This window comes from Pocillopora verrucosa, chromosome 5 (assembly GCF_036669915.1).
Source record: "Pocillopora verrucosa isolate sample1 chromosome 5, ASM3666991v2, whole genome shotgun sequence".
Taxonomy (NCBI): Eukaryota; Metazoa; Cnidaria; class Anthozoa; order Scleractinia; family Pocilloporidae; genus Pocillopora; species Pocillopora verrucosa.
In genome coordinates, this window is record NC_089316.1 from 1,858,520 (window position 1) to 1,877,719 (window position 19,200).

The 19,200-nt window shown below is 38.2% G+C and overlaps 4 protein-coding genes across 5 annotated transcripts; 1 reads left to right on the plus strand and 3 right to left on the minus strand.

Moving 5' to 3' along the window:
* Positions 1-2,444: 2,444 nt before the first annotated feature.
* LOC131781591 (uncharacterized) lies at positions 2,445-4,357 on the minus strand. Its single transcript, XM_059098284.2, has 2 exons — positions 4,325-4,357; positions 2,445-3,718 (listed from the first exon to the last, which is right to left on the minus strand). The coding sequence occupies exon 2, from the start codon at positions 3,696-3,698 to the stop codon at positions 2,799-2,801; it is 900 nt and encodes a 299-aa protein (XP_058954267.2). The 5' UTR covers positions 3,699-3,718; positions 4,325-4,357; the 3' UTR covers positions 2,445-2,798.
* A 3,550-nt stretch (positions 4,358-7,907) lies between these two features.
* Positions 7,908-10,002, minus strand: LOC131781588 (F-box/LRR-repeat protein 2). Its single transcript, XM_059098281.2, is given in 2 exon segments — positions 7,908-8,959; positions 8,961-10,002. Coding segments are annotated over 2 exon segments (1,791 nt in total). The 5' UTR covers positions 9,960-10,002; the 3' UTR covers positions 7,908-8,167.
* A 1,715-nt stretch (positions 10,003-11,717) lies between these two features.
* LOC131781566 (uncharacterized) lies at positions 11,718-17,192 on the plus strand. Of its 2 annotated transcripts, none has more exons than XM_059098253.2 (6): positions 11,718-12,329; positions 12,642-12,722; positions 13,487-13,511; positions 14,873-14,933; positions 16,035-16,170; positions 16,427-17,192. In XM_059098253.2, the coding sequence occupies exons 1-5, from the start codon at positions 11,841-11,843 to the stop codon at positions 16,147-16,149; spliced, it is 771 nt and encodes a 256-aa protein (XP_058954236.2). In that variant the 5' UTR covers positions 11,718-11,840; the 3' UTR covers positions 16,150-16,170; positions 16,427-17,192. The 2 variants fall into 2 exon arrangements, with proteins under 2 accessions (XP_058954236.2, XP_058954237.2); XM_059098254.2 differs by having other exon boundaries at positions 16,570-17,192.
* Positions 17,126-19,133, minus strand: LOC131781565 (SET domain-containing protein 4-like). The gene is made up of 2 exons (XM_059098252.2): positions 18,328-19,133; positions 17,126-17,721 (listed from the first exon to the last, which is right to left on the minus strand). Exons 1-2 carry the CDS (start codon positions 19,072-19,074, stop codon positions 17,131-17,133), a joined length of 1,338 nt encoding a protein of 445 aa, XP_058954235.1. The 5' UTR covers positions 19,075-19,133; the 3' UTR covers positions 17,126-17,130.
* Positions 19,134-19,200: the final 67 nt, after the last annotated feature.

Genomic DNA, 19,200 nt, shown 5'->3' on the forward strand with positions numbered 1-19,200 from the left:
CGGGAGCCTTGCCTCGGCCTCGCTCTCGCCCTCCTCAACTATCACGCGATGTATGTGAGACACGTGTCACATGTGAATCTGGTAAGTTCTAATGACGGCCTCGCTCACCATAGAGTCTCTGTAGCTCGGTGACTGAGCTTCGAAAATTTTGTTACAATTTGAAATTCAAACTTTTACAATAAAAGATCTACGCGCGTGAGTGTGTGCGTTGTTTTTCTTTTTCTTGGTTGCTATCGCGAAACTTGTTGTGATACCGTTTCCCGAGTGTCTTGCGTTTGCGTCCTGCGGATCAATGCTTATGTCCACTTTTTAAAAAGCAGCGTCGTCGTTTTTTTAATGCCTGTAAAGCTATGCGCCTTTAAGGTAAATGTTTTCTTTATTGCGAGTTTCTTTGAGTTTTTGTTCTCGAATATGTATTTTATATTAGTAGCATAGGCGTTTGTATGATTTAAATAAATGGATGAGCACAATTACGCGTGACTTCGCCCATAGTTGTCGTTGTTTTCGTTTTTAACGTCGATGCAATCCAGATTATTTCTGTTAACTTTACCTAATTATCTCTGAATAAAGCATTTTCTAATAGAATGGGGGAGAGAAGGAGAGTTTTCAGGACCACTAAGATTGGGATATATCTCAATCAGTACTCGAGGTCATGAACGAGGGGAAGAATATTGAGTTACATACACTCGGCGTTGCGGAGTCATCGCGGGTCTGGGTCAGGGATTTGGATTGGTTGTGGAGACTTGGGCGAATTAAAGACTTGAATGTAGAGAGAAGTTTTTTGTTTGAATTCGAGCTTGAACGAACGAGGTAAAAAACCTTCTCTCCCCATCCCGTCTCTGAGCTGCCGAGCCTTAAAAACCGCCCTAGTCCTCACAACCAGTCCCAGTCTCTGGCCCAGACTTGCGGTGACTCTTTGTCTCTCCTTAATTTGACATTTATGATATGTGGCTAAGGAGAGACATTTCCTTTTTTGGACGAGAAGAAGGTGGAAAGGAAGGAAGACTATTGTACGACACTGAACCTCTGTAAGTGAAACTGTTTTTGACAAAGTTGGCTCGGGGTAGTGGAGTAACTAACTTGCCCTCGAAGTTTCTTAAAGAATAATTAGAACTGAATTCCATCCCGATAAATAAACATAGAGGGCAAATATTGCGGAGCAAGGCCATTTAGAGACTTGCAGATCATAGCCGCTGTTTAAATTTTCCGTTGCGTTTCAAGTTTTCCCAATCCAAAGATTTGAAAAGATCGTCAGCACTGACATCATAGGAAGAGTAGGTCACAATGTTGAGTAGGGATTAAATCGAAACAAAGGATTTGCGTCATCATTCCCGCTCGCAGTATCAACAGTAAGGGGTTAAAATGGAAGCCAGGAAAAAAAGGCCGAGGAAAACATTGATTAAAAAAGTTTTTTTCATTTTTTTATGAAATTTGTGAATAGCTGGTTGTGGTTTATCGTCGCTAAAAGCGCCAACCTCAACCTTAGCATAACATGTGTTAAACTGTTCCATGCGTTCAGTCAGTGAAACGAAGCGCGATGATAAACGGCGATAACATACATGGCGGAGGAGTGAAAAAACGAGCGTCGCTTGGGTCGAGTCGCGTAATGAACGTCTGTGTTCTTTTTTCGCTTTTTCACTCTGCAGCTATTATGGTGTCGCTTAGTGTTTCGCTTCGATTTGATAACTGACGCCTGGAACATGCTAATCATCACTGAAAGGTTAACAAATGGCCTCTTGTATGTTTACGTCGGAATTTGCAATTTAACCTCCAAGCTTCGCTTTCATGAAACAGTCTGGGGAAATCCCAAAACATGTCCGATGTCCATGGCAAAGATTCAAGAAAAACTTAGTGCTTGTGAGTTCTCGGTGACATCGTCGTATTTAAGAGCTATTTGCCGATGGGTTTTTTTCTTGGAAAAAATTCGTTTCACGGGGAGTTTGACGTTTTTTTACTTCATAGGAAGGGCCTTTCAGGCGCTACATTCAGTTTAATTGACTTACCGATGTCGGTCGAGCTGAGAAACTGGTCTGCTCATTAAATTTTTTGTATATTAACACTCTCGCTGCCGTCTTCGTAATGCCGAGTTTCCTTTAAAGTCTAGTAAAATTGTTTATCTCTGTGCCAGATCTTTTGAAACCAAGCCATATATTTGAAGTATTTGTGTACATAAAAAATACCGCAGCTCCTTAGGGGTTAGTAGACGGGCTAATTAGGGGCTCGGAACAGTCCTCGACCTCGTGACGTGATGTCTTGAATATTCTTGCACGGGCAGCTGCCAATGTAATCTTTTGTCTAGTGTGTTTTGGTTTTCGATTGAAACAATATAATTAAGGGGAAAGAATAATTCAGATCGTCTCAAAAGCGAGGATTTTTTTATAAAAAAAGAGTAATCTAAAGAACGACTAACTCATTTTAAACAATTTTATTTGCTGGTGCTTCTGATCGAGATAGCCGGTTCACTCAGTTAAATTCGGCTGCTATATACAATAATTTTGTTGTTGACAAAGTCGATTTTCTCACATCTCACGGTGAAATAATTTTCATTACTTTCATAAACCTACTAAATATGTTAAGAGTGCGCTCCATAACAGCTGGAAATCACTCTACAATAACTCCTTGCCGGAATGTAACAGTTCACTCCATTGTCTTCGATTCCTATTCATCACTAATCGGTTGCTGTTTTTTTTCTACAATTTCGAGGGACTCTGGCATATATTACAAAAGCTTGCAGTCTGACTGTCCTCTTAAAAATAATTTACTCATGTAAAGTATACACATAGACTGTAATACCTGTTCTAAGGTAGATTATCGGAACCTGTATGATCTCGTTCTTTTTGTAGAGTTTTCTTGATCTCTTCTTGTTGTACAACATTATCGATCTTCCTGGCGAAGTCAACGGTCGCTAGGACGGTCAAAGCAATCTCAGCTATTAGCGCTGCCCCATCTGTGGCAAGGGCTGTTACGATCATGGCGCTAACCTTCGTTGTAGTCTCCAACCAATCGTACCATTTGGTCTCTTTGCACAAACTCTTGATTATGGTCCACAGCAATCCAGCTGCGTAGGTGTCTTTAAGAAGGAAGAAAATGGCTTTGGCTCTCTCGGTTGCGCTGCTCCCTGCCGTTTTCCATGTGCTGACAAACTTCTGTAACGCTTGCTGGAATGCTGAAGACTTTTCGATTGCTTTCCCAGTGTCTTCAACGGTTTCTTTCATAGTACTGCCACTTACAGATACCTTTATGCCGGCCGCCTGCATGACAAACATCACTGCTTCCACTACAATACTAGCGTGCTGTAAATTCATGGCCCAGTTGATGTCTTCGTGTGCTGCCAGCTCCCTGGAAGGCAAGAACTCCTCCTGACCTCTCTTTATCTCCACCAGAGATTTGCCATTGTCCATCTCAGGCTTGCTGATTTCCATACGGAATGTTGGGATGAAAAGAGCCTCTTCGATCAGCTTGATTCGGTCTTCGGGTAGATGCTTGGCAAGGCGCTCGCGGATGTTTTTTTGAGGTCCACATTCAAACTCGTGAGAGAGCTTCACTTGTTCCTTGGCTATTTTTCTGGCCGTCTCCTTGATAGAATATTTCAATTTTTTAAATGCAGTTAGCTTGGAATACTCTCCAGGGGCATTATTTGCAATATGCGCCAATGCCATTTCTACCGCTTCGGAGATTTTCTTTTTATCTGTCGCCATTTTGCAAGGAACTCACGTTGCTGCATAAGAAAAGGCAAGAACGATTTCATAACACTTCATCTTAGTAGCTGTCTGTCAGAAATACCTAACATTACAACCGAGAGTGCAAATAGAGTTGCATAACATTTGAGATTAAAATAACCAAAACAAAACAAATTTGTCATTTCTTCATAAATGGAACTGTAAAACACAAGCTCGATGAGGATCTTCACGCAAAGAGCGGTCTGTTAAAGAAATATATCATACTTATATGCAATTCTTACGTCATTACTCTCCTGTTAACTTTAGTAAAATAACGAAACAGTAGGGGATTTAGGGGTACAAGTAACGCCTTATGAGTACTTTAAACCGTTCTTAACTACATACAGAAAATGTTTTAAAATCTTTCCAAAATTTCCTTGCATATTGCGCCAGAGATCTTTTTAATCGCTCGATCCCTAAGTGATTTTAGCAAGTTCGGTTAAAACCTCTCCGAACTACTTCAGTCGCATTTGCACGTACGTTGGTTTTTTTTTTCTTCTGCTCCGAAAACAGTTTAACTAGTGTAACAGTCTAGCATATGATTTTGCTATGCAAAGGTAGAGAACTTTGAATCATTTTTCATATATACTAGAAGATGTACTTACCAGACACAGCTAGGCCAAGCTTACAGTTTAGTGCAATGGAAGAAATGTAATGTTCTGGAATAGATGTGTTGTTTTTATACGCTGGAAGTTCAGTTTTGGCGCGGAAATCGTGCTCACGCGATAGTCATGAGCATCACTTGCAAGCACCTGCTGACCTTTAAATTATATAATCAGCTGTAATTCACATGTTTCATTTTCACTTTAATTTTTTAAACTCTCAAATCGACCCGCGTGATTTTCTCGGAAATCGCCAAAATAATAATTACACCACAAAATCGCTACCTGTTCACCACATGATCGTTTTTCTCGGAATGAAACGTAGTTACATGTACAATTATAGCAACAAAATCTTAAAGTTTTAGGAGCTGATAGTCAATCTATGTTTTGCAGTTTCAAATCACAAGGTTTTCTTGACGTTAAATACTGAACCAGACTGTACTGCAAGACCTTTTTCAACGACATTATTCAGTTGAAAATGTAGGAATTTTTTCTAGTTTTATCTCGAACCAAAGATGCGCCTAAGTCCTTTTTAAGACAGGACTAGTTGTCGGATAACACAATTTTTCATGTAAGGCAAGAAATCGTTCCTGAATCACCCCTTCGTTCTACTCCTGGTAGGTCTGTATAATGCAGAACTATGACAGAGGTCAAGAAAATGCTGCCGATGTCACAGATTTCTACTCTTGTTACAGTTTTTAGTCATTCAGATCGCCAGTTTATAACATACGTAGTGTTTCTCCTCCCTCTCCCAAATAACTTAAACGTTGCTGAAATTTCTTACATACGGTAACAAACACACAGAGACGCTCATAAACATCGTGCTCAGCGAATCTAGGAAACTGCTACAAACTTAATGTTTCAAAGAGGAATATCTTTACTTGGGGCGAATTTTAGCCTTAAGAGATCAGATGTTCTCGATCTTTTTATGAGTTTGCGCCGTGGATTCTCTTAGCTTGTCACTTTTGGTTCTCAAATTACTATTGTTCTCTTCAGTAATTGACCAAAAGCAGAGAACGTGGTAATTGTCGCCGTCAGACAGAGACTGTTTCGGTTACATTTCATTGTGAGAAGCCATGTAAGTGACGTAATTTCAATTAAATAGGGAGAAAGTTCTTGCTCTAATTTTTTCCTGTGAGTTTCAAGAAATTTCAGCCAATCTGAAGGTTTTAGTTTGCCTGTCTCTTGCAAGAAATACAAATGAAAGCTAATTCTCACGCTCCTTATCGGCACAGCGCCTGCGCTATGTTGTGGGAGGTCTATGTTTATCAATATGGAGACAACTATTGGTCCAATTATTAATTAATTTTATGACTTCCCTTCGCGACCAAAACGAAATCTTGAGATCATATTCTGCCTGTCTGTGGCGAGAAATTCGCTTCAAAGCTAATTCTCACGCACGTTATCCGCACAGCTTTGGATGACCTAACGCTACACACAAAGATACGAAGATGACTTCCCTTCGCGATCAAAACGAAATCTTGAGACCATATTCTGCCTTTCTGTGGCAAGGAACTCGAATTAAAGCTAATTCTCATCCGCACAGCTTTGGATGACCTAACGCCACATACAAAGATACGAACATGAAGATGAAAAATTTTTCAGACTTCAATGCGGCCTTAGGCGTCAAATACCACCAAAATTTGTAATCCTAGGTGCTGGAAAAGAATTGCTAGTGAAGAAGTAAAACCACAGACCAAGTTCGAGCAATATTCCTTATTAATAATGTGAATATGTTTATGTGACGCAGTAACCGAAATACTAAGACCGATACATGTAGATTGTTGAGAGGGCGCATTTATAACCCAACAATCTGACTTAGTTTTGAATAAAATCTCATTCAGTTCGCTTGTATGTCAATACGTTTGAAACTTGCGCGTTTTCTCAGTAGGCTTAAATACGGAAGTTTTTTTTCTCATTCAATTTTGCTCTTCTTGATTTGAAGGGATTACGAAAAGGGAACTAAAAACCTACTAAATAGCTGTAAATAAGCAAGAAAACTCATGCAATCCAAGCGAACAGGCAAAGATGCGAGGAAAGTTTGTTTTTTTATTCCAAATCAGATCAGATTACTAGGTTCATGAAACGTGACTTCCCGTCTTGCACAAATCTCTATTTTTGCCTATTTCATAATATAAACGTGTTTACATAACATTGCAGGCTCGCTTTCGTGCGTGCTCTACGCTAAGTGGAACATTTCACTGTCTTAGTAATACATGCAATACAAAAAGTATTTAGTTAGTTCAGTATAATATATTCATGCGTTTAGGTACATTTAGTTACTCTATGAATTTTAAGTCCGAAGTTATTTTAGCTCAAACTATGGCGATGAGTTTCTAAATTGCGAATGTCTTGCCTAGCGGCTTCAGTTAGTGGACCTGCCTAGTTTGTCCACTGACCTCAGTTGCTTTGGACCCACACGAAAGTTCTTGTTTTGGCTTAAGCTGTCAAATGTTGATTCGGTTGTGATTGAGAGCAGAAATACATTGTTGTTTATGTTTGGGATTATTGTAGAAGTGTCTGGATTAATGTTCTAACAACATATGTTTTACCTTCCAAGGTCAGATAGCCAGCATGCCCACTCTTGCCTGCTGCGACAAATATATGAGCAAGTAATTTTGAGTTTTAAGGGGGTAACTTTTAAAGAAACTGTTGTGCTGCGTCGGTGTGAGAGTATAACAGGGTAATTTTGTATAATCAACTGAGTTGATAACAAAACAGCCACAAAGCGCGCTTCGAAGATTCTTAAAACTAGTCACGGTATCCTTAAATTACTTGAGATTTTGAAAAGGGAAAATAACTCATTTGAGAATTTGCTTTTCAAATGTCATTTTATCTAAGTGGGAAAAGCGTGAACCACAGGAAGGCCTCGTTTCCTTCGCAGCCGTTGTTTGGTCTCGTCACGCAGCGTCGGGGAGAGGACATTGCGTGACGAGACCAAACAACGGCTGTAAGGGCCCCGCTGATAGCCTTTAATTTGCTTGCTTTCGCCCCATGAGCTTCCATTAAAGGGGAGGAGGGGGAGGGGGTGGGGGAATCTGAGTAACCTGTGTCCTATTAAGTTTTTGGGATTTGAGTATCCCCAATAATTCCAGTTTGAGAACCTGGAATCTCCATTTTAAATAAGAACAATTGATTAAGAAAAAAATGCATGTGAGGTAGTTCTCAGTACACACACACAAGTCCTACATGACTTTCCTCAATTTGTAACTAAAATACTTTTTTTAAGTTTGGTGGGCACCTAAGAAAACATAAAATGAAAGCATTGCTGTCACCACGGGTAAAGACAGAAAAATCAGCACACAATGTATAGGATGTTAAGGACCAATCAGAATACAGGATTTGCTTCTGGGCTTATGTAGAAAACAATAAGTGTAGTTTTAAGTTTCAATACTGCTTGTATTTCCTTCATCCCATTCTATTTTTTGAGACAATTTGACCAGTGATAAGTTTGCCAGAAATGAAGGTTCTTTTATCTCTATGGAGAAAGGTAGAAAAAGAGGGAGAGGTTGGTAAGTTTAAAAAAAAACAAACAAACAATACCTGAGTCTTTTTAAATTTTCATTGTAATTTCATACATGGCAGCAAGTTCCTTTTAAGCATGGTAATATGAATCTCAATAAATAAGTATTCAATAATGACACAAAAGCTAACTAGTATGGTTTGTTGTTGACATATCCTAAATAAATATGTCTAAGTTTGTTCCAAGTCCCATTTTAAATCATTGTCATTAGCTAAACCCTGGCCATATAAAACTACTATAAAAAGAAGGATAGTGTTCTTTCTAAACCCTTTCAAAATAGGGGTCATCAAAATGGGTTTGTTGAAAAAAGAGAAAACACATCCTTACAAATTTGGAGCAGACACTTTTATCAGAAAGTTCTTCTGTACTAACTTTCTCCCTCTTGGAGGAGAAATCATTTCCTCATAACTACAAGAACTGCGAACCTGTGAAATAAATTTAGTTACCCTTAACAAAAGTTGAGAATCTGTCTTTTCTGTAAACTGACTGAAATTGATTTGTTTTAAATATCTGCAACTCTTCACAAGTGAGGAGATGGAAGCTTCACTTACACCAAAACAGCCAATAGCATCCAAGTAGGTCAGATTTGGACAATTTGCGGCAAGAGAAAATACCGAGTTACTTGTGATTTGAGCACAAGATTGTGACCCTCTAAAAGACACATCAAGATATTGCAACTTTTTGCAACCATGAGCAATGCTGATGATGCCAGTGTCTGTGATTCTATGGCACCCAGCGACACAAAGGTATTTTAACCTTGGGCAATTCTTAGCCAGTTGTTTTAAAGTTCTGTCTGTGAGCTTGGTGCAATAGGAGAGGTCCACATGATGAAGGAGAGTTAATGAGCCTTTAACTGATTTAAAATCCAGGTCAGAAACATATGAACATACCTGCATATCAAGCCATTCAAGTTGGTTGCAGTTCTGCAGAATATCATTTATACTGCCGTCTGTTGCACGCAAACATTCAGATATCTCTAAGCTTGTTAAACCTTTACAGAAGGTTGCTAAAAGTTTTAGTGAAACATCAGAAATTCCTAAACAACCGTAAATGTTGAGACCACACAACTTCTTGCAATTTGTTGTAATGGCAGCAATTCCAATGTCTGTAACCCCCCTGACACCATTTGACATTTAACTGGTGTAAATCAGGGCAGTTTTCAGCAATTCTTTGTACTGCTACATCAGTAATGTTTCCTGTAGGTCTTGGCAGTTCACAGCCACACACATTCAACCACTGAAGCTTTTTACAATGTTCTGCAACAGTTTCGATTGACACATCCGTTACACCAGGACATCCTTCTGCTATAAGCTGCAATAGGTTTGGGCAAACCTGTGCAACAACTGCAATACCTGCATCATTGATACTAGGACAGAAGGAAACATCGAGAGATTGTAACTTAGGAGAAGTACAAACCAATTCCCATAGTACATTGCTGTTAAGTTCAATACAACCTAGCAGGCCTATGCTGAGCAAATTGAACATATTTAAATCAGAAGTCAGATGTTCCTCGTCAAAAATTCCTGCGCCGTGGAAGTAGATTCTTTTCAAACTGTCACTCTCTTTCGCTGCCTTGAAGAACTGATTCGTTAAGAAAAAATTAGATTCGTCTGAATCCTCTTCCTTCTCACAAATGACTGTCAACTCCTGGAGTGATTTACAAGATGTGATCAAATCCTTAAGAATGTTACACGTTATACTTGTTTTATATGCTACGATTTTTAAGTCACGAAGGAGTCTGCAATTCGTTGAAATCACTTTCAACCCGTGGTCAGACAGCAATCGACAGCCTTTTAGATCAAGAATTTCTAAATTGCCACACTTTTTGGCAATACTTTCCACACATGCATCATCCACTTGGTTACAGTTCGAAAGAATAACTTCTTTAACGTTGCCACACCAGGACAAGACGTGATCCAAGGCCTTATAACAGAGTCCTTCGCAGTTTGGAAAATACAACTTCCTCCATAAACTTGAATCTGTTGACAAACGAGACCATTTCTTGCACACAACTCGAAGTCTAAACAAATTATATATACGCTCTCCGGCTACAAAAGCGAAAATGTTTAGGATGACAGCCTCTGGTAAATCTTGGAACGTAATTTCTGCAGTCATTTCTCCCGAAAGAGCTGCAGAGGTTGGCGCTCTACTTGAACTACATTTCGAGTTTTGCTGAAAACAGAGAAAGGCTGGAATCTAGTTTTTAGCTCCCGCATCTCAACAAAATGTCCGAGAGCATCAGCTGATTAACAATTCCCTGGTAACAAGTAATTGTTTTGGTAATCAAATAGTTATTCAAGATATTCGCAATTAGAGTTGGCTTTTATTCATTAGTTTATTAATTGATTTGGCGCCATTAGGTCGAGGAGCTACCCTGACAACTCCACCTTTTAATTTGCTCGCTATTATTACTGAACAACGAACAACAGTTAACTGTGTGATGTTTGACTAAATATTTCACAAAAGCAATTGATGGGTCAAGTCCGGTCTCTTCCAAACAGTGTGTTACCGCCACCTATCAATAACTGCTGCTCAGCTTTGGAAGCCATGAAAGAGGGGCAAATTAACACTTTGGAAACTAATCACCGAACTGAACGAAAAAGAATAATTGTTGCTTCACCTGAAGAACTCTGAGTGACTAGCATACAAATTCACTCCTGAATCACACTAGAATAAAAGATATGATTTTAAGCAAAGTCTCCTTGTCAGCACCATAGGAAATGCCTAGAGAACAGTATGGAGATTATGTATACTGATGTTAGGTTGTAAAGGTTGAAACAATGAAGGAATACCCACCCAACAATGAAACTCCCCATGAGAGAGACAATCCACCCGATCATTTAAAATCGCAAAATGTGAAGCTTTGTAAATCTTAGCGCGGAAAGATTTGTTTTGGATTAACTCGCTGTTTGTCATTAAGGCGTTTGAGGTCAGGGCGATGTTTGAGTAGCAGTTTTCAGTATATTAAATTTCAAGAAACGTGGAGATCATATTTCACTCCCACAGTAATCCAAAACGACAATTTTTCCCAAACAGTGCGCCACCCTGTGAAACGAAATGATGGGTCTATTGATTCTCAGGAAGAACTGTCAAAATTCTGAAATGACATGGGTAAGATTCCTCATAAGTTTCATTAAAATATAGTAACAAGATTGGAATTGAAATTGTGTTCTCTTGTTTCAACTTTCAAACAGACTGACATGACCGTTAGAAAACTAAAATTGCCTCCAAATAATTTGTAATTTGAACAACTTTGCAGAAGCTTCAAATCCCAAATAATTCATTTACGATACGTGAAATTTGAGAAAAGATAGAGAAATTTCCATTTATTCCTTTGCCAAAACCTGTGCAGCGCGAGTGCGAGGGAATCATGCATGTTGTACTTGCAAGTGCTCCAGCTTTTACGCATCAGCTGTGGGTACTGAAGCACAACGAATGTACCAGATGTTGTAGACCTGAAGCTGAACGTCAACAAAAGCCTTTTACAATCAACACACAATAGAATACCTAGACAATTGAAGTTTGAAATGTTTATTTTGAGATTGTACAAACTGCTCTCCTCCTATCTTCTGGTTATTCATTTTATGGTCGATACACTTACTTCTCAATAACAACTGCGAGTAGATAGCAGCCTATTTGTAGCACAGGCGATATTATTAATATGAAAAAGAAGAATCGAAACAGCACTTTTTAATCGACAGTGTAATTTGCTTTCGCGGCTTTGCTGCGAAGAACAATATAGCCGTCAATAATTAACTCTTACATAATTATCCAACGCGTTTATGACACCAGTTTAATTGCTGTCTCGGTGACGTAGAATTTCTTAAGTAAATCAATTTGCATTACAACAAAAAGTTGTCGGATTTTGGGCAGCTCGCCTCAATCGTGTTTTTCAACACACCGTTCTCCTAGCTACAAGAGACAATGAGTGAGACGTTGATAAACACATCGAGAATGTAGTTCAGAGGAAAAATTTATCAATCCAAGTGCAAGGGGATGGGGTGCAGTGAATCCAAGCCATCTCAAGGCAACGGGAGAGCCGAAGCTGAGGCAATTATTTCATCCAATGGAAACGGATTGCAGGAGACAGAGCCGGCAAAAACCAAAGCAACGGATAATTCGCTACAAGACGTGAACCCAATCCAATTAAATTCCACTCACGGAAGCGTTAAAAGACCTGAAGAGTCGAACATTATGAAACCACTGAGAGCAAGGCCATCCGGTCTGGAAAACGCCTGGGGTAACACAAGAGTCGTAAATAAAAACCTCGAAAATACTTTCAACAAGCCGCAAGTACAAAAGGTGAACGACTTTGGCAGCGAATATGGAAAAGATGGTGTTGATTTAGCTTCAAGTCACGTTCAAAGGGGGCAGGATACTGAGAAATTCGTCAGTAACTCGCTAGGTGCGCGAACATCCCCCGATGGTACATACAGCGCTGATTACAATGAGAGACTGAACCATGAACGCCCTGGTATCCATAAGGTAAATATAATGCTAATGGCCTGAGAGAGCGTTGTAAAGCACGATGGATTGGCAAATAAGACCAAATAAGCGTTCATTTAATTTATTTTACGTCCAAGTCCTGGTTTGTTTTTCAGAATTTTTTTCCCGCCTCCCATTTGACTTCCACTGGCCGATTAGTCAGATTTTTGTAAAGCAAAAATCGCTATCTATACGATTTTGACACTCCACAATACCTTTGGAAAAAAAAAACTTAAATACATTTTATTCACCTGAAAGGCTGTTGAAGTCGCAACATAAATGGTTTATTTTTTATTTATTTTCTCTTGGCAGAAAGAATCAGATGAATCTTTCGATCCGTCGAAATTAATAGATATTGAAAAATTCAAAGCGGCAAATGCCCCAGGAAAACAGGTATGAATGATCAAAACAAATTGTTAAGTTCGTCGGATTTTTCGTCGATCTTTTTTTTCCCAATTTTAATTTCTGCCTTAAGCCTACCGAATTAAACCTGATGAATAAAATTTTTCTAACGATAAGGTCCTATTAATTATATCTCACGCAGGGATAATTGTTCATTAGTTTGAAATCCTGGTAAAATCCTTATTTTCGATCAGTGAACTGCTGTAAAGAAACTGATGTGCAAAATAGACGCTTCCAACCCTAATGTCTTATGTTTTATTCCTAATGTTATTCACAGTTGTAAACCGGTGTTTTATTCTTTGAGAAACGGAAAGAGACAGATAAAACATGGAAAGATGGCTGGTTTAAAGGCTGATCATTACCTCGCCGTTGTAATATCTGATAGAATTTACTGATGCACCAGACAATGCAGTAGTTGCTAAATGTGCCGTGCAAAAATTAATTAACGGAATGAATTATTTCCTAGCTACATTTTTCCTAACGTAAAATTATAAATCCCTCTCCATCATTTAACAACTTATATTTGAGATTAAAAGCGTATGTATTTAATCAATAAAAAACACTGTTACTTAATTGATCGAAGACAAATTCGGTTATTTCATCACAAATTTTCTACAAGAACTAATTTTAATTGATTAATGAGCTCTGATGTAACTGCTGCCAAACCACCCCTTAAAGTTTTATTAACTATTTTTTTCCCTGGGTAAATAGCTGTTATCTAACAGCTAACTCTTACTTTTCCTTTTCCTTTTCAGGTGCAAACGACCACCGCAAAACCAGGTAAGAATAAGAAATATGTTTGCGACATACGCATTTTAAATCAGCCTGAATGATTATCATATTAATTGCACGCCTTAACGTTGTTTTGAACAATAATTATTTGCAAACATAACTAAACTCCGTGATCTGAAAACTAAAAATTTTATTTTCTAATACAGTTTGAAGCGAATCAAGTGAGAAATTAGGTTTGCAACTCTAATATACACAAATAAATTAGATATATGGGAAACGAAAAGAACGTGATGCTGTGTAATTATGTAAATGAAAAGATGTTTTTTTTTTTTTAACAGTTTTATGTCTCACGGTTACTATGAAATGACTTAGCTTGAAGAGAAGAAAAGTTATCAAAAAAGAACAGCAATGAAATGTATTAAGGCCAAATGAAATTTTAAAATAGTTTATCGTAAACTTTGAAAAACAGGGAACGGAGGAAATTTTTATAATTTACATATAGGCACTATGTAACGAAGCCTGGAACTAATATCACATTACACGTAATTATACAGCAAAATTAAGCAAATATTGAGCTTTCGTGGCTACAGCAGATCAGGCGGGAGGATGCCTGACTCACTCCACACCTAGTGCCTTGTTTTTTGAGTTTAAGTCCTTGGCTCTCTTTAGGCGGCGATTGTGTTTCGCAAGAAGCGCGCGCAGCGTAGCCTCATAGTTCAGAAAATGTGTGCTATATTGTTGTGAGATACTCGTTAACTGCCTATGGAAGTTTGAATAATTTAAAGGAAGTAATGTCAACGAAATGGAGCTCCACTTTTAGGCATAGGTTAGTTTATCTTATGAGATCGTCTGGTTTTAGAGCTGAGGCTGAACTTACTCATCCATTTATTTATCTATTAGTTTATTCATAAACGAACTTTGTGGTTTGAGCCTGATAATATCTTGGGGTGTTATTTAAGCTACTAGCTCTGATATTTCGTCAAATCAACATAGACGTGACTAAAGTAAAATATAAATTTGTATTGTTTGCTCTGATGAAAAGAGAATTTAGTGAAAGGCCATAAATATTTTATGTGGCACAATTTAACACCGGATTCTTGAGGAAAAGGTGGTTAACTCATTTGAATGAGAACATCTGGATACCTGAAACTCTATGCACTTTCCAAAGAAGATTACTCGGAAAAAAAAAACATCTCAAACCGGGATTTACTCTGACGCAATATTTCTGTCCCAAGCATCTAGAATTCTATTTACTCAACTTTGCTATTTACTCACCATTAATGTTGTGAAATAAAACCCAAGCAAAAAAAGAAAGGAAAAAAAACCACCTCTGTTCGATAAATTGGGTTACCGAATTCTCGTATTGGGTATCATCCAAATTTCTTCGTAAATCTTTCTTCTTATTTCAGAATTGTCAAAATTTGATACTGACGTAAACCCCAACGTTCTTGAAAAAAGAAAAGCAGCCAGGTGAGATTGTCTAGTTATTTCAGAATTTGCCAAAATTTTTTTGCACCTTTCTTTTTCTTCGTCTTGTTTCATTTTTTGCTCGCTCACTGTGTGGCTTACTTAGTCTCTTTGCCTATCTCTCTGTTTCTCTGTTCGTCTGTCTGAGTTTATGTCTTATTACCCTTGGGCCTGTTTACATTATAGTCTGCCCGCTCGCGCCCGACGGTCCGTCGGACAAAGTCCCTGTCTGTTTGGCTCAAGAACTTCTTCCTCTAACCTATGACCGTAAACTCAAAGACCTCGTTTTCTTTTTCAAATGTCTGAATGGTTGTACCGATCTCAATGTTCGTGATTTTGTTTCCTCTGTTTCTCACAGCCAAACCAGGCTAAGTACTTCTTATAATCTTAAAACACCTGTATGTAAAACAAGTTCCTTCCAAGCCTCTTACTTCAACTGCAACGTTAACTTTGGAATTATATGTATCTGAAAATTATCACCTCCTACCAGTTTTCCAACTATAGAGTCCTTTCATAATTTTTTCAGTCGGCAGGTTTTATCTTCTTTAGAATTGCTTTGATGTAAACCATTTCTGTACTTGGAAAATTGTACGATCCTGCTCCTGTCACCCGTAGTTTCTGGTTTCTTTTTCCTAAAAATTATTCACCATGTTTTACAATTCTTTGTGTTTTCTTTTGTTATCTCACGGGCGGTGCCTGGCATGGGTCCTTGTGTCCCGGTCGCGTCAGCCCCATTGGGTCCACGACGTTTTTTTTCCTGCTTTGCTCTCTCAATAATTGTTCTTATTGTGTCTTGTATTTTCGAATCATATCGTATATTGTATTAGTATTATATGAGCCATACCCAATAAAGCTGTTAAAAAAGTCTGCCATGGTCTGTCAGTCAGTCTTTTCGCTTTTCTATCTGCTGCCTAGTTATGTACCTACGTGCCTGTGCGTCTGTCTGTCTGTCTGTCTATTAGTCTGCCTTCTTGCTACCCCCTAACCTGTCTGTTCTGTCTGTCTACTGTTTTGCTTTAATATTCCTGTTCGTTCGTCCTTCCATCTCGCCGTATATATTCACCTTCTGGCGTCTACTAACTTTTCTTATGTTTATATCAACAGTAATGATGTAGAGAGGCCGCTAAACTATAACGAAATTTACGACGACGATGAAAAGCAACTGATTGCCAGCATAGAGAATGACTTTGAAACAGCTTTGCCAGGATCTGTGTTCTAACAAATAACCGTTCCCTCCTAGGTAATGAACGGTAATTTATAACCGCGTATTAAAGATACACGTAATTTACTTCGCCAAGAAACTCACTCATTTTGGATGAAACTACCATTTAAGCTCCAAAAAAATCTCATTGAATCAGTGTAATGGCTTAAGGGATTTTCATCAAATTGTTACTGTGGCTAAGACTGTTTTTATAGCGATTAGATCGGTTTTACTCATCCTCACGACCAACGATATTCTGTTTTCTTATGTTTAATTTTTGTTTGTTTTTCAATAGAAATCCAAAAGTAGAGAAACAGCTCGATTCTCCTGGGAGTCACTTCCGTGAAGCTGCGTTTCTTTTAGCTTTAAGAAGTTATTTTTGAATGCGATAGGATAAAGTCATGTTTTCAGTTTCACATCTCCATTCTACGGTTTCAGATCCACGGTATTTTCGGGCGTTTCACCCTGATGCATCAACGAAGTCAGAGAAGAGAAACACTATGTATTGTGAACGAAGTTTACCCCCAGGTGGACATGGTAGACTGATAATAGCCATACCACAGTCATCAGTCTCACGAATTCCACTCACAGCTCAATTTTCCTAATGAAATGAAGGCGACTAATTCGTCTGTACCAAATAAACGGCATAAAATCGTGTACACAACTTACACTGTTTCAAGGAATTCAAGTCGTTTAAGAACTATTTTTTAAAAAGAGAAACATAAAAGAGCCTAAGAATTTATCAGCGTCAAGGTTTTAACAGCAAGGAAGTAATGTCGAACTAAGTTTGACTTCATTTCTTTCAGTTACGGAAAACCTTGTTTGTCTCACTACAGGGGCCTTTTGAGTATATGCATATTAGAAAACGTCGAAAAGTAAAGAAGTATTTAAAAACTGTGCATCGTTATTATCCTGTACAATATCAAGCACAGTCTCAGAATAAAAGTCAGAATATAAAATTTTGAGTGGCTGCCCTTTCCTACTTTCCATGGACTTTCATCAAGAAATCTTCAGCAGGTCCAAGGCATTTTGAAGGATGTGTTTCTCTTGGTTTCTTAAGCTCAAGGCCAACTTTGCATTTTCAGATCGTTGGATATCTGAACTCAAGAATTTAGCAATATTTTTTTCATCTAACTCATAAGATATTAGAACCCTTTCAATTAAGTTTTGTCTCCATTGTGAAACTCTATTTTCAACATCATCCCCAAGAAATTCACCAGTCAAGACTCTTTGCCAATGCCTTTTGAAGTGGTCCTCCTTCATTGCGAGAACCCTCAACAAGACAAGTAGATTCCATGACAAACCACTTCCCTCTGAACAACATAAGTCCTTGTGTAGCTTGTTAATGGCAATTATTTCCCTCTTCTTTCTTGAAATACCAAAGATATCAGGTAGAACAACTGAGTAAATTAGATCTTCAGAGAAAGCAACAGTATTGTGCAAGTTATGTGGCAAAATAAAACCATATTCTAAAAGCAGTTTTCTGTTATCGTGGGGCCCATAGTTAATAAAAACCTGCATTCCTTTCTTGTAGGGTGTAAAAGTGCAAATTTCATAATGTTTACTTTCTTGGTTGAATCCAGCTTGGACCTACAAAACAATTTTGATATTCCTGAAAGAGTTTTAATCTACCCTATTATTTATGTCAGCAAGAACAAACGATAAAATCTAAGGTGACTGAAAGAAGTTTGACCAAGGGAAATTAATGGGATGAGTACCAACACTGGTAAAAGGTGAATAAAATGATGATAGTGATGATAATGAACTACAGAACAATTACATTGGGGATGACAATAATGAGAATAATAATGCTGATGATAAAGGTGTAATTATGAGAGTAATAATCCTACAGTAACTGATACTGCTTATGGTGATGGTAATCACGGATGCTGAAGGGGTGTTTAGCAGTAATACACACTGGATAGGCTTCAAGATTTTTCCACTCAGGTTTGCAAATTACTAAAAGGGGCTACTATCAAAATGGCCGAATTTTCAAAAAGAATACTCAGACACTAAGGTTACATTCTTGGACTTGATCATGAAGATGACAAGATCATAATGCTGTTACTGCTTACAGTGTTGAAGATGATGATTTGGTGTACAAGTGGGAAGTGTTATTTTCATTGTGTCTATTGTCTTTGTCGTTATCATCATCATTACCATTGTTAAATTGTTAATTAGTAGAAATCTATATACCTCTGTTGTGTCATTATGGTTCAGCAAATCAAGAACTGGGGCAAGGGCATAGTTATCCTGTGTCTGCAACCTGCTGCCTGGTAACAAATCCATGCAGTTGGCTTTGAACACAGACCTTGTGTTAACTACAAACCACGCCCATCTGAACTCATCAAAAGTCAAGAAATCCAAAAATGCTTTATCCAGCATAGTTGAATCATTTTCAACATATCCTTTCAGCTCTTCAAAAGATTCACGCACAGTTTTGATCTGGGAAACACACTGTTGCTGTAAACTAGACGGCAAAGCACTAAGCTCTTCTGCTTTGAAGTAAGCAGGAGTGTTAAAAGATGTGGGTAATGTTCTAATGTAAGGGTACCAGAAAGAGCTTCCTCCCTGGAATTTTTCATACAAGATAAAAATGCATAAAATCTGAATCGCTGTCAGGGAATACTTCGGTTGTAGTTTGATGAACGTTTTCACAATCTGGCTCCTTTCCGCTGTTTTTGTCGTAATTAACATTTTCTCTGGAACAGATATCACTAAATCACCTTTTGAAAGCTTTCTACAAGTCATCAAACCTCTTCCTGTCTGTCGAAAGTACGCTGGACGAAGTTTACCGAAGGAGATGCCATTTCGTTTCGCCCACTTTAGGAGTTCAATATAGCCTTGTTCAAACACAGCTGCACCAAATTCCCTTCGATAATCACCGTCCCTTTTACGCTTACGCCTTCTTCCAGTTCTACCATACGATCCCATTAATATCATTTACAAATCAACCCAAAAATGGAGCACTAAAATTGGATTGTAAGGTCTAACATGTTCTCCATTTTGAAATTCCAAAACGTCAGGGTCTGGGTTCTAAGATGTTTTTTCCATAGTGCATTGCAAACT

Excerpts from the sequence above, each read along its gene's own strand:
- LOC131781566 (XM_059098253.2), top strand. The coding sequence starts at position 11,841 with ATGGGGTGCAGTGAATCCAAGCCATCTCAAGGCAACGGGAGAGCCGAA. Across the intron at positions 12,330-12,641 it reads AACGCCCTGGTATCCATAAG|AAAGAATCAGATGAATCTTT; the intron begins GTAAATATAATG and ends TTCTCTTGGCAG. Across the intron at positions 14,934-16,034 it reads GAAAAAAGAAAAGCAGCCAG|TAATGATGTAGAGAGGCCGC; the intron begins GTGAGATTGTCT and ends TTATATCAACAG.
- LOC131781591 (XM_059098284.2), bottom strand. The coding sequence starts at position 3,698 with ATGGCGACAGATAAAAAGAAAATCTCCGAAGCGGTAGAAATGGCATTG.
- LOC131781565 (XM_059098252.2), bottom strand. The coding sequence starts at position 19,074 with ATGATATTAATGGGATCGTATGGTAGAACTGGAAGAAGGCGTAAGCGT. Across the intron at positions 17,722-18,327 it reads ACCATAATGACACAACAGAG|GTCCAAGCTGGATTCAACCA; the intron begins GTATATAGATTT and ends ATTGTTTTGTAG.